Raw genomic sequence first — 14,010 nt, 5'->3', positions numbered from 1 at the left:
GGAATAAGCAAGAGGAGACAGATCACATTTCAATACCAAATGCCATTTAATGAGTACATATACACAGAACTTCTCTAACCCTTTTGTGCAATAGGTGTGGATGGATCTAACATCATTCCTCTGTGTGTGCACAAGACAAATATTAAGGCTAAAGTGGTGAATCACATACCAGGCAAAGAATGGATGAAGGCCCAGACGTCATCAACTGTCCATACAGATGGCTCCGTTTGTGCAACTGGTAGCAAGTCACTGTTCTCAGGCATTTTCCTCATTCTCACATCCCGAAGCTCACGCTCTCTTTCCCGCTCACTCTGCCTGCGCAGGCGTGTTGTCATAGCAGACGGCACAGAATCTTCATGAGAAGCCAAGTCTTCTTCTGCAGATGGATAAGTAATTGGAAGCTGGAAAATGTAGTACAGGTAAAATACAGCATTGCACTTTCCTTGTATTTCTGAAAAGGGTATTGTACATTGAATCAAAGTTTCTACAGACCTGCCTAAGGATATGTTCTCTTGCTGCCCCATCAGGGCCACTTGGACGACGGCCACGATGCCCAAGACTTTGATTATCAGGCTTACGACTCCAACGACTAAGTGCAAATTTTTTAGAACAGCTAACATTGTACCTAAGAAATTCAAGTAAGAAAAAAATTAAATGATGTATGGGACACTCCATTTAGTAATTAATTATGACCTTAAAGTGCAGTTGTGAATCAGTAAGTGCCATTTATTTCATTATGGTCTGTAATACCTCAGAAAGTAAACCATAGTGTTCAATAGATTTAATTATGCTAACAGTAAAAAAAAAAAAGTGGCCTCATTTTACATCATAATATACCTCTCAATATAATACTGGACACCTATAACAAGGTATTGATATTTTCTCCTAATAACAGCATGATAGAAACTCTCTGCAAAATACAGAAGATAACTCATTTTTCCAGCTGCAAAATAATTCAAGGTTCCAGGAGAAAAGAAATTATGAATTAATTATTTAAACATTCAAATTGTTATTTTTCCAGGTAATCATTTCTGAAGAGAGATTAATAAAAAGAGGTTAATATAGTAGAGAGGGGGAAATCTCAAATGGCTAGTAAAATATTTTTCAAATATAACTAAAATCAAGGAATGAAAAGGTAAAGTTGAGATTTCAAAGTTCCACAAGGAATTCATGGCTCTCAGGAATTCAGGAAATTCAAATATATATAATTCTTTAAAATTGGCTGAAAGATTATTTTTATTTTATCAAAATAGACTGTCTAATATTTTTAAATATACATTTTTAACATATATATATATTTAAAATATGGAACACTTTATGTATTTGCCTATCATCTTTGTGCAGGGGCCATGCTTATCTTCTCAGTAGCATTCCAATTTTAGAATATGTGCTGTCGAAGTGAACACTCTAAAATTTTTTAATGTAGACCTTTATAAAGCATGATGACAGCTTAAAAGAGTCCTATGCCATTTACTGAGTTCCAACACCCTAGAACAGGGGCTGGCAAACTTCCTCTATAAAGGGCCAGATATTAAATATTTTAGGCTTTGTAAGCCACACAAGTTTCTGGCACAGCTACTCAACTCTGCAACTGTAACATGAAAGCAGCCATAGACAATAATGAATGAACATGGGGACCTCCCTGGTGGCGCAGTGGTTGAGAATCCGCCTGTCAATGCAGGAGACACAGGTTCGAGCCCTGGTCTGGGAAGATTCCACATGCCACAGAGCAACTAGGCCCGTGCGCCACAACTACTGAGCCTGTGCTCTAGAGCCTGCTAGCCACAATTACTGAGCCTGCGCGCCACAACTACTGAAGCCTGCACGCCACAACTACTGAAGCCTGCATGCCTATAGCCTGTGCTCTGCAACAAAGAGAAGCCACCACAATGAGAAGCCCACGCACCACAATGAGAAGCCCGCGCACCGCAATGAAAAGCAGCCTCCGCTCTCGCAACTAGAGGAAGCCCGTGAGCAGCAACAAAGACCCAACGCAGCCAAAAAATAAATAAATAAATTTATTTAAAAAAAAAAAAATGAATGAGCATGGATGTGTTCCAATAAAACTTTAATAACATTTAAATTTGAATTTTATGTAATTTTCAGGTGTCACAAAATGTTATTCTTTTGATTCTTTTTCAACCACCTAAAAATTTAAATACTATTCTTAGTTCAGGGACCATACAAAAATAGGCTCCAAAAAGGACTCAGCCTGGGCATAGTTTGCCAACCCCTTCCCTAGAAAGAAGAGTGAAAAGAGATGATCTAAGACAAATTTCTGAAAAGCTACACAAAGGCTAAGAAAAATATACACAGTTCCTCTTTTTTTACACATAAAACTGCCATTGTAATTTCTTATTTTCAAAACTCTTTTGCTTTAAGATGATTTTTCAGGGAAATGACAAGAATTTCCTCACCTATGTTTTATGAAAATATCAGGAGGTAGAAGTAAGGAGTACTATGAGAGTGAATAGGCTATTTTTCCACTAAAAATATAAAAAAGAAAAGTGTCCTGATGGTCACTTCATTTTACCCTAAGACAATTAAACAAGCTCCTCCCGTGTTCATTATGCTCATCTGTGGGCTCAGCTCTAAAGGTTTCTGATTTCCATTCACATCAACTGACAAAACTTCTTTCCTAGCTGACTACAGAACAGAGAAGAGAGACTAACTTTACACTTGCTATTTAGTCCCTAAATATTTAGATATCTAAGACAGATCCCTAGGCAGACATGTAAACAGCAGTTCTCAGGTGAGACCTAATTTATCCTCTCCTCCTTGCTCTTCTCTCGTCTGCATTTTCCTACATTAGGACCCCTAAACCTCTAAAGAGCTTTGCCTAAAGGTATAATAACAGGACAACTGAGCAATCACCTCTGGGAGAAGAGTGATCGTAGTGTGTTAAATGTCCTGAAATATTTCTAAATAGTCAAGAAGTTTAAAACATTCTGAAAGGCAATCCTTCTCCCTCAGTTTTTAATCCCTTAGAATCAGAGAGCCAATATTCTTTCTTGTGGTACATGCAAACTGGAAAAACTCCTAAGTTAAAATAGGAGTTACATAATTTGATTAGGACTATCAATAACATGAAAGAATATCTGAATAACAGATTGACAATTGAAAAACCAATAACCCATTTTTAGAGGAAAATACTTCTACTAGTTATTTAACTTAAGTTTTACTAAGTATATTTTAGGGGCACCATACTAAATAATGTATTCAAGCAAGAAATTCCCTGGATGTATCTTTAAGATCTTAAATTCTTTGAGAGAATAATAACTTTTGGAATAGAAAACAAATTTCAAAATAATCAACCTGTGCATACACTTCACCTTTAGTGGGAAATACCTATAATTAGGATTTATAATCAGAATTAGAGGGGTGTTCTTTAATGTAAACTAAACTTGCGACTAGATCAATGAAGATACTAAAAATTTTTTTGATAGTAATACTATTCACCTATAATATTACTATTGAAAATACAGGTTTAGAAGACAGGCCATTTTGTTGTCAGATAATGTAACAATGTGGAGAACTTATGCTATAGCTGTCCCACTTAGAAACCTAAAATAAACAGGATATGGTTAAAGGAAACGAAACATTTTAAAATGTAACGAAGTAAATCCAGGTTATTTCAATATTGATAAAACAAATATTGTTTTGACACCTTAAGGACTAGTAGTCTATTCACAGGAGGGGTTCTCCTAAGCATATTCTTACCACCAGAAGATTGCCACTTCAGTATCAGATTATGCTGTATGTGTTATGAATATGCAGTTTTCACGGAGCAAAAGTTAATAACTAAATAGCAAAGTAGCTCCAAATAATGCCTATTTGATATCACTCCTCTGTAATATCTAGTTTTGACTAATGGTAAACTCTACAAGTTTTTTGGTTTTGTTACAGCAGTTGTTGGCTTGTGCTCTAGGAAATTCAAGAGAACAGAAATACCTTTTGGCACACGACATAGTGCAGAATCGTTTTGACCGCAGAAATTCATTAGCATACCCCATCTTTCCACAGAATTCACACTTGAGCAACTCACTGTCCATTTCTTCTAATGCCTCTAAAAAGAAGAAAACAAAGAAAAAACTTCCAAAAACTTAATCGTGGCAAATTTTCTTTTAGCTTCTACTTTGGTTAGATGCTGCTAGTATTCAGACCCTCCAGGAAACTTAGAAGGAATGGTCTTTTAACTTTTCAATCCATAGCCACTTTGGCAAGGCAAAGCCCCACAAAACAACCACTTCCACCAATTCCCTCTTGCTCCTGCATAAAAATATTTTATGGAGTATTCTCTATATAAATAAGCAATACATTTTTAAAGGTTCATTTTGCTAAGAATCCAACCTACCTAAAATGTGCAAAATAAAACAGTCACTACCTTTCAAAAAGCATCATGTAGTATATGAATTTTGATACACTGTGCTATGTACAATATATACAGCAAAGAACACACTTCTAACTGGAGAAAATGAGGATGAATCCAAAAAGAAGGTAAAATTTTGATGTCTGATTTCAGAGGAGCATTTAAAACAGTTAACACTCTCAAAGATCTGCAATGTACAACAGAATATACAAAGATGTATTTATCTAATTATAAAACAGTCCCTTTTAGTTTTATCATATTAAAACAAAGTAATTTACATTTACCTTCAAAATCACCATTGGTTTTGTAACTTCTAACCTCTGCTCCTTTTTGTCAGGGTGCTTCTCTGTTAAATGAGAATGTCCTTCCCTCCACCTCTATATCCATAACTTTCAAGTCATACCACAGGACCCAAAGAAACTTCCCACCTAAATCCTCAAGTATTCAGCAGCAGCAGTCACCTGTAAGTAAGCAACTTAATCTTCAGGACCCACAGTTTTCTCATCTGTAAAATGGAGTTTAAAATACCTTTCCCAAACAATTGCAGTGAAGATTACATGAATGCCCAATAGGTAGCAGGCATAAAAAAGTGACAGTTCCATTTCCTATTTTCCACATAAGAACTAAGAGTACTAAGACCTGTAATAAGTGCTTAAGAAATACTTCAATGAAAACTGTTAAATTCTTAAATCCACCATATTTTGCCATTTTCATGCATCATCATAATTCCTATGCCGAGTCATATAAAATATACAAAAAAAGAACTCCACTAACTAAAGCCTTTAGCTATGAGCTCCATATGTGCTTTTCTATGTTATTTATTTAAGCAAGACTTGTTAAGATGAAGAAAGGGACTCTGAAATGTAGACATGGATGACATGTACTCAGTACATTCAAGCATCACATTATCCCAGTGTTACTGGAGAAGCAAACAGCAAAGTGCTAAATTAAGTGAAGGCAGCAAGAACTAAAAAACACACTGTGAAATATTTGAAGTTCCAAGGGACATCCAAATACACTGTCATGACCAATCAAATCATAAACTAGCAAGTGATCATCTCAAGGAAATTCTCAAGACTGTCTTAATAAACAAAACTCATCTATTTAGTAGCAATGAGGAACAAAGAGTCTCAAAGCAAGTGAAGTAAAAACTGCTCCTTCCAATGAAGGCTTTCACACGGTTGTGCCCCTCAACACATCCCTGGGACCTAGTGTCATACTTCCAGGAGTACTGTTTTTACGCTGTCACGCTTGTAACCAAATCTGACCTTGAAAAGCCTGCACTGTAGACAGAACCTCTCATTCGACCACCACTGCCACCAATCCAGCCCCAAAGAGCCCATCTGTCAACTTGTTCTGTTTCGACTATACTGAAAGCTTTATTTCAAAAGTTTGTATTAATTAACATAATAATATGCAACACTTGATAATAGGTTAGAATACCTTATGAAGGAGAAGGAAATGTTTTTGCTGGTGAGAGAGGGGAGATCCCAAACAGGTATGGTCTAAGGGTTAACAACCTGACAAAAATAGAACATCAGTTTTATTTCTCATAAAGAAGAGAGGAATATTAACAGATTCAAAAAAGTCCAGTTCTAATATTTGGTCAAAATTTCAACAAACCTGGTAATGTTACCAAGGCTACTTTTTCACATTTGTAAATAAAAAATTACAGAGCCAAATAAGTTTAAAAAACTATTGCTTTAGCTAATAAAGATGGGATTCTATGGCAGAGACGGCTGGCAATTCCCTCATATCCATTCTTCACTTTTCTCCCACAGTAACAAAATCCTAATTTTTAGCTAGGAATATGGCCACTGAGAATAAAAAGTACAGTTTCTGCCCCATGTGTGGCCAATTTCTGACCAAATTCCAGGTGGTGCCCTTTCTCCCATCTTACAGTTAGAACGTGATCATGAAGATCAGCTACCTTGGAAATGTGAGCAGCATCCTAGGGATGGCAGAGCCGCCGAGAGCTTAGGTGCCCAACACCATGGGGCCCTGCACTGCTCACCTTTAGACTATGTCAGAGAAAATGAAACTTTATTTCATCAGATATTATTCTGGGTCTGTAATGGAGTGGCCAAACACATATCCTAACTAATAGAGATTCCCAATTTTTTTGTGCAAGGAGGAGTTACTTTTCAATTTCCCTGAAGACTTGAGATCATGTGACGATCAGCAGCAAAGAGAGGCGATGAGATAGAAACCATGATCAGTGTGATGAGTTACCAGGGAAGACATAAGATATTCTGGTAAATCACATTTTGGTTGGAGATTCTGGTTATAGAACCAGTCCAAATAGAGACATAGTTTATCCTTTAAAAAAAGAATAATCCTTACATTGTTTTTCATACTGAATTAAACTGTATATACTACTACAACCAAAGCCACTAAATAAGTGACCTCACCATTTCACCCTGTAATACTTCCCATAAACACCGAAGTATACAGTAACAGAAACACTTTATAAAACTACCTTGGGAAATTATGAAGTGTTTTAAAATTTGACACATTTTCAGTAAATATATCTCCACTATGAAATAGATTAATCTTTCTTTTTTTTTTTTAACTGAATATAGTTAACATAAAACAGTGTGTAAATTTAAGGTGTAAAATTCATTAACTTGATACATTTATATATTATGACTGCCTTTGTAGCAATACTGAGCACTTCTATCACATTACATTTTTATCCTTTCATTTTAGTCACTGGGATAATTAAGTTTAAGTCTCTTAGCAAGGTTGATGATTATAGTACAATATTGTTGTCTATACTCATTATACCATGCATTAGATCTCTACGGCTTATTTATTATTCATTGCGTAGATTAATCATCTTTAATCTCCCTTTTCCTTACTCTGGTATCTTGTCCTTTAAAACCACCCTTTGCCTTGTCTTCCTCTTCCCACCATGACTACAGGTATCAATTACATACCAAACCTCTACACTGCTCCTACATGTGACCAGCAGAGTTTCCAAAAACACTCTTTTTCGTGTCACCTGCTTAAAAAATCTTCAGTAACCATCCTCTTGACAGCAAGATAACTCCTAACTCCACAGTCGAATATCAAAGTATGCTAGAATCTGACTTCCTTACTACCCACTACTTCTCTAACCCAACTGTCTACTCTTCACTGCCCCCTCCTGAAGTTACCTAGCACTTGCACATCTTTTGTGCATTTATTCATGGTATGCTAACCTGAAAGGTTATTCCTGTTATCTTAAATCTATGCTTTACCAGCCAAGACCCAGGTCAAATCCCATCTCTACAGAAAACTCACCAAACTGGCAATAATCTCACCCAGTTTTAACGTGCCAAGTTCTTACTGTCTATAATAATTCATTTAATACCTACCATATGTTGCTCCTTAGTTATCTTTCTGTTGTGGAGATTGCTACTTCCTACTAGATCAAAAGCTCCTCTAGGTTCTAGCATAGTCCAGCATATGTTTTAATTGTATTATATTATAAACCATGAGCATCACAAAATATGCTGTGAAGCTTCCTAAGCAGTTTTCCATTTTTCTCCAATATGTGCACACAAGAGAGCACATTACATATGCTTATTAGCCTAGAAAACTTTTGTTTATACACTTCTTATTCTTATATAGACAAGAAAAAAAAAAACCCTGCACATTCATCTTTACTACTCTTTATCTCAAATGAAAAATTTTCTCAGATAAATAGTATGCATAACTAAAAGCAAGTATTTAGGAATTAAATGAAATTAAATTCATAACAAGAAAAGGCAAAATGTAGACACTGTTTGGATCCTGATTTGAACAAAATAACTATAAAAGAACATTTATACAATTTAAGCAATTATACAATTGAGGAAATCTGAATATGGACCAGGTACTAGATGACACCAAAGAGTTATTAATGTTGTTTTGTGTGACACAGCATTAAAATGTACACTTTTCATAGATGCACACTGAAGCATGTACTAGCAAAATACAATAAGAACCATGATCTTTTTTTAAACAGAGGAATAAAGGGAGAAAAGGGAAAGAGAAAAAGCAACAGAGAAAGAGAGAAGGGGGGAATGTAGGGAGAAAAATCAAAAGGGATGGATGAAGCTGGTGTGGCAAAATAATGTTTAAAATTGGGTAATGTTGCGTCTGGGTGAGTTGGGATTCATTATACAGTTCTCTCTAATTGTATGTATGTTTGAAAATTTTCATGTTTAACATTCTTTTAAATTAAAAAAAAATCAAATTGAACTCAACGTAAGTTAGCAGTAAAAAAATTTTATACTACTATCACACTCTTTGCTATTCAAATAAGAAGTAAAACAGTGATAAATACATTGCAACAGTTCATAAATTACCACAATGACAGAGGTGCCTTCCTCTTAAGAATTAGGAAAACTGCGAGCCAAGTCAGTATCTGTTTTGCTTACCAGCATGCTATTTTACTTAATTTTAGCAAAGTACAGGCACATAATATATGCTAAATAAATATTTACAAAATGAATAAATTAATTTTAGATGAAATATATTAATATATTGAGGATAATTACTTAGACACAGATGTTAATTAATTCACTATTATAGAGTTCTGACTATATTAAATGCTATTTAATTAAACTGAACGGTACCAACTGCAGAGCCATGATCAGAATCAATAAAAAGTAAAATATATCATTTTTGCATTTATTTGTGTTTGTTTTCCTAAAGTCACTTTGCATTACCACTTTGACTTTTATGGAATATTCACTATTAGAATAAGGTCTATAAAAAAAATTCTTTGACACTGAGATTTAGTGATATTTTCCTCTATGAACAAATTTAATCGCCTTTTGATTGAAGACTACGTCCTTAACACAACTGTAATACCCACCTGATATCAAACATCTGAATACATAAAGTCTAAAACCAAACAACCCAGAAGCTCTAAATTTTTAAGCAAAATAGTCATTTACTTAAGTCTGCTTAAGAAAGAGAATTGGTTGTTTTGATCCTAGAATTCTGAATTAGTTTCATATATAATGGAACTTTTCCCAACCACACTCCTTCAAATGTCAAACTGATAGTATACAAATTAACATCAATCTTGCTATTTTAAGTATATGACCATTAAGAGTCTGATTAGCGTTCCCACTATTTTAGTCAAATAATGCATTATATGAGAAAAAAAGTAAATACTTCCAAGTGAAAATCTGTGTGGAATAAATACCCATGTCTTGTTTCAAACAATAAAAGTCAAAGTTAAAGGGTATCTTAAAGAAAAATCCACAAACCTTCAGCAATCATGTCTTCCATCTCTGTGTCAGATGAATTGTCTGCATGCTTTGCATTATTCTGTAGCTCTGGCTGAACACACACAGAATTTATCACCTGATTATCCAAAATAGGCCTTTTTTTCACAGGCTGTTCAATCAGCAGAGATGAACGACTCACCTTTAAAAGACAGACAGAACAAAATAAAGTAATCTTTTAAAAGATTTTCAGAAACAACTTAGTTTAAAAATCTCTTGAAACGAATGGTACCTGTGATAATTTACTTGTACGACTGATCAGATCCATTCATTAAGGGCTTTATTCCTTGAGAAAAGGTTAGACAACCTGAACATAAATGCTTTATACTGCAGTTCATGAGCAGTATGGATGCTTCAAAGTCTCAGTCAAATGGAACCAAGGGTCCTAGTTTAGGCAGGTAGGCTAAAAAGTTTTTTAAAAAATCGGCAATAAATTTTGATGAACCAGTACCTTTAATATATTTTTTTCCTGCAATAACCTTTAAGATTTATTTTTCATGCACAAAGCTTTTTATTTGTAGGATTATCTCCTCAGGATAGATCATTATCATATGCATTTTAAAGATAAGGGAAGTGGACTTCCCTAGTGGCACAGTGGTTAAGAATCTGCCTGCCAATGCAGGGGACATGGGTTCAAGCCCTGGTCCAGGAAGATCCCACATGCCGCAGAGCAACTAAGCCCACATACCTCAACTACAGAGCCTGCGCTCTAGAGCCCGCAAGCCACAACTACTGAGCCCATGTGCCACAACTACTGAAGCCTGTGCACCGAGAGCCTGGGCTCCGCAACAAGAGAAGCCACCGCAATGAGAAGCCCACGCACCACAAAGAAGAGTAGCCCCAGCTCGCTGCAACCAGAGAAAGCCCGCGCGCAGCAATGAACATCCAACGCAACCAAAAATCAATAAATAAATACACACATACATAAAAAAAAATAAAGATAGGGAATTAACATTCAAAGTATGCAGGTGGAGGAGGAGACCTTCAAGATCGCGGAGGAGTAAGATGTGGAGATCACCTTCCTCCCCACAAATACATCAGAAATACATCTACATGTGGAACAACTCCTACAGAACACCTACTGAACGTTGGCAGAAGACCTCAGATTTCCCAAAAGGCAAGAAACTCCCCACGTACCTGGGTAGGGTAAAAGAAAAAAAGAAAAACAAAGACAAAAGAAGAGGAACAGGACCTGCACCTCCGGGAGGGAGCTGTGAAGGAGGAAAAGTTTCCACACACTAACACAGAAATAGGGGCAAAGGGCAAAGCGGAGAGGTTCCCGCACAGAGGATTGCTGCCGAGCAGCACTCACCAGCCCAAGAGGTTTGTCTGCTCACCCACCGGGGCGGGTAGGGGCTGGGAGCTGAGGCTTGGGCTTCGGAGGTCAGATCCCAGGGAGAGGACTGGGATTGGCTGCGTGAACACAGCCTGAAGGGAGTTAGTGCACCACAGCTAGCCGGGAGGGAGTCCAGGAAAAACTCTAGACGTGCCTAAGAGGCAAGAGACCATTGTTTCGGGGTGCACGAGGAGAGGGGATTCAGAGCACCACCTAAATGAGCTCCAGAGACAGGCCCGAGCCGCAGCTATCAGTGTGGACACCAGAGACGGGCATGACACACTAAGGCTGCTGCTGCAGCCACCAAGAAGCCTGTGTGCAAGCACAGGTCACTATCCACACCTCCCCTCCCGGGAGCCTGTGCAGCCCGCCACTGCCAGGGTCCTGTGATCCAGGGTCAACTTCCCCGGGAAAATGCATGGTGCACCTCAGGCTGGTGCAACGTCACGCCGGCCTCTGCTGCCCGCAGGCTCTCCCCGCATTCCGTACCCCTCCCTCCCCCAGGCCTGAGTGAGCCAGAGCCCCCAAATCAGCTGCTCCTTTAACCCCGTCCTGTCTGAGTAGGAATAGACGCCCTCAGGTAACCTACATGCAGAGGCAGGGCCAAATCCAAAGCTGAACCCCAGGAGGTGTGCGAACAAAGAAGAGAAAGGGAAATCTCTCCCAGCAGCCTCAGGAGCAGCGGATAAAATCTCCACAATCAACTTGATGTACCTGCAACTGTGGAATACCTGAATAGACAACGAATCATTCCAAAATTGAGGCGGTGGACTTTGGGAGCAGCTGTAGACTTGGGGTTTGCTTTCTGCATCTAATTTGTTTCTGGTTTTATGTTTATCTTAGTTTAGTATTCAGAGTTTATTATCATTGGTAGATTTGTTTATTGATTTGGCTGCTCGCTTCCTTTTTTTTGAATACATATAGATATATGTATTTTTTTCCTTCTCTTTTTGGGAGTGTGTATGTGTATGCTTCTTTGTGTGATTTTGTCTGTATAGCTTTGCTTTTAACATTTGTCCTAGAGCTCTGTCTGTCCATTATTTGCTTTCTTTTTTTTTTTCTTTAGTATAGTTTTTAGTGCTTGTTATCATTGGTGGATTTGTTTTTTGGTTTTGTAGCTCTCTTCTTTCTTTCTATTACTTTTTAATATTTTTTATTTTTAATAATTTTTAAATTTTTTTATTTTAATAAGTTTATTTTATTTCATTTATTTTTTCTTTCTTTCTTTCTTTTTTTCTCCCTTTTCTCCTGAGCCATGTGGCTGACAGGGTCCTGGTGCTCTGGCTGGGGGTCAGGCCTGTGCCTCTGAGGTGGGAGAGCTGAGTTCAGGACATTGGTCCACCAGAGACCTCCCGGCTCCACGTAATATCACACAGCGAAAGCTCTCCCAGAGATCTCCATCTCAACGCTAAGACGCAGCTCAACTCAACGACCAGCAAGCTACAGTGCTGGACACCCTATGCCAAACAACTACCAAGATAGGAACACAACCCCACCCATTAGCAGAGAGGCTGCCTAAAATCATAGTAAGGTCACAGACACCCTAAAACACATCACCGGATGCAGTCCTGCCGACCAGAAAGACAATCTCCAGCCTTATCCACCAGAACACAGGCACCAGTCCTCTCCAACAGGAAGCCTACACAACCCACTAAACCAACCATAGCCACTGAGGGCAGACACCAAAAACAACAGGAACTATGAACACGGAGTCTGTGAAAAGGAGACCCCAAACACAGTAAGTTAAGCAAAATGAGAAGACAGAGAAACACACAGCAGATGAAGGAGCAAGGTAAAAACCCAACAGACCAAAAAAATGAAGAGGAGATAGGCAGTCTACCTGAAAAAGAATTCAGAGTAATGATAGTAAAGATGATCCAAAATCTTGGAAATAGAATGGAGAAAATACAAGAAACGTTTGAAAAGGACCTAGAAGAACTAAAGAGCAAACAAACAATGATGAACAACACAATAAATGAAATTAAAAATTCTCTAGAAGGAATCAATGGCAGAATAACTGAGGCAGAAGAACGGATAAGTGACCTGGAAGATAAAACAGCGGAAATAACTACTGCAGAGCAGAATAAAGAAAAAAGAATGAAAAGAATTGAGGACAGTCTTAGAGACCTCTGGGACACCATTAAATGCATCAACATTCGAATTATAGGGGGGCCCAGAAGAAGAAGAGAAAAAGAAAGGGACTGAGAAAATATTTTATGAGATTATAGTTGAAAACTTCCCTAATATGGGAAAGGAAATAGTCAATCAAGTCCAGGAAGTGCAGAGAGTCCCATACAGGATAAATCTAAGGAGAAACACGCCAAGACACATATTAATCAAACTATCAAAAATTAAATACAAAGAAAAAATATTAAAAGCAGCAAAGGAAAAACAACAAATAACACACAAGGGAATCCCCATCAGGTTAACAGCTGATCTTTCAGCAGAAACTCTGCAAGCCAGAAGGGAGTGGCAGGACATATTTAAAGCGACGAAAGGGAAAAACCTACAACCAAGATTACTCTATCCAGCAAGGATCTCATTCAGATTCGACGGAGAAATTAAAACCTTTACAGACAAGCAAAAGCTAAGAGAATTCAGCAGGAAACACAAGACAAGGAAAAGACCTACGATAACAAACCCAAAACAATTAAGAAAATGGTAATAGGAACATACATATCGATAACTGCCTTAAATGTAAATGGATTAAATGCTCCAACCAAAAGACATAGACTGGCTGAATGGATACAAAAACAAGACCCATATATATGCTGTCTACAAGAGAGCCACATCAAACCTAGGGACACATACAGACTGAAAGTGAGGGGATGGAAAAAGATATTCCATGCAAATGGAAATCAAAAGAAAGCTGGAGTAGCAATTCTCATATCAGATAAAACAGACGTTAAAATAAAGACTATTACAAGAGACAAAGAAGGACACTACATAATGATCAAGGGATCAATACAAGAAGAAGATATAACAACTGTAAATATTTATGCACCCAACATAGGAGCACCTCAATACAGAAGGCAAATGCT

The 14,010-nt window shown here is 37.5% G+C and overlaps 1 protein-coding gene and 1 non-coding gene across 9 annotated transcripts in view; both read right to left on the bottom strand.

Moving 5' to 3' along the window:
• PHC3 (polyhomeotic homolog 3) overlaps positions 1–14,010 on the bottom strand; it is an 85,069-nt gene that overhangs the window by 14,488 nt on the left and 56,571 nt on the right. For 6 of the 8 annotated variants that reach the window (XR_009701348.1, XM_061194482.1, XM_061194486.1 and 3 more), the window contains 4 exons: positions 9,616–9,775; positions 3,952–4,066; positions 493–625; positions 170–401 (listed from right to left, as the gene is read on the bottom strand). Coding sequence is in view for 7 of the 8 variants with exons in the window: in XM_061194482.1 (XP_061050465.1) it covers positions 170–401; positions 493–625; positions 3,952–4,066; positions 9,616–9,775 (640 nt within the window). In the remaining variant the exon portion in view is untranslated. Of the gene's footprint in view, positions 1–169; positions 402–492; positions 626–3,951; positions 4,067–9,615; positions 9,776–14,010 lie in introns of those variants that run through there. The other 2 variants (XM_061194487.1, XM_061194489.1) reach the window with 1 other exon arrangement.
• Positions 1,300–1,406, bottom strand: LOC133094224 (U6 spliceosomal RNA). Its single transcript, XR_009701436.1, has one exon. It is a non-coding gene; the product is annotated as a U6 spliceosomal RNA (small nuclear RNA).

Source organism: Eubalaena glacialis, chromosome 6 (assembly GCF_028564815.1).
Source record: "Eubalaena glacialis isolate mEubGla1 chromosome 6, mEubGla1.1.hap2.+ XY, whole genome shotgun sequence".
Lineage (NCBI taxonomy): Eukaryota > Metazoa > Chordata > Mammalia > Artiodactyla > Balaenidae > Eubalaena > Eubalaena glacialis.
The sequence above is the reverse complement of the archived record's forward strand: the minus strand, read 5'-3'. Positions and strand labels throughout refer to the sequence as shown.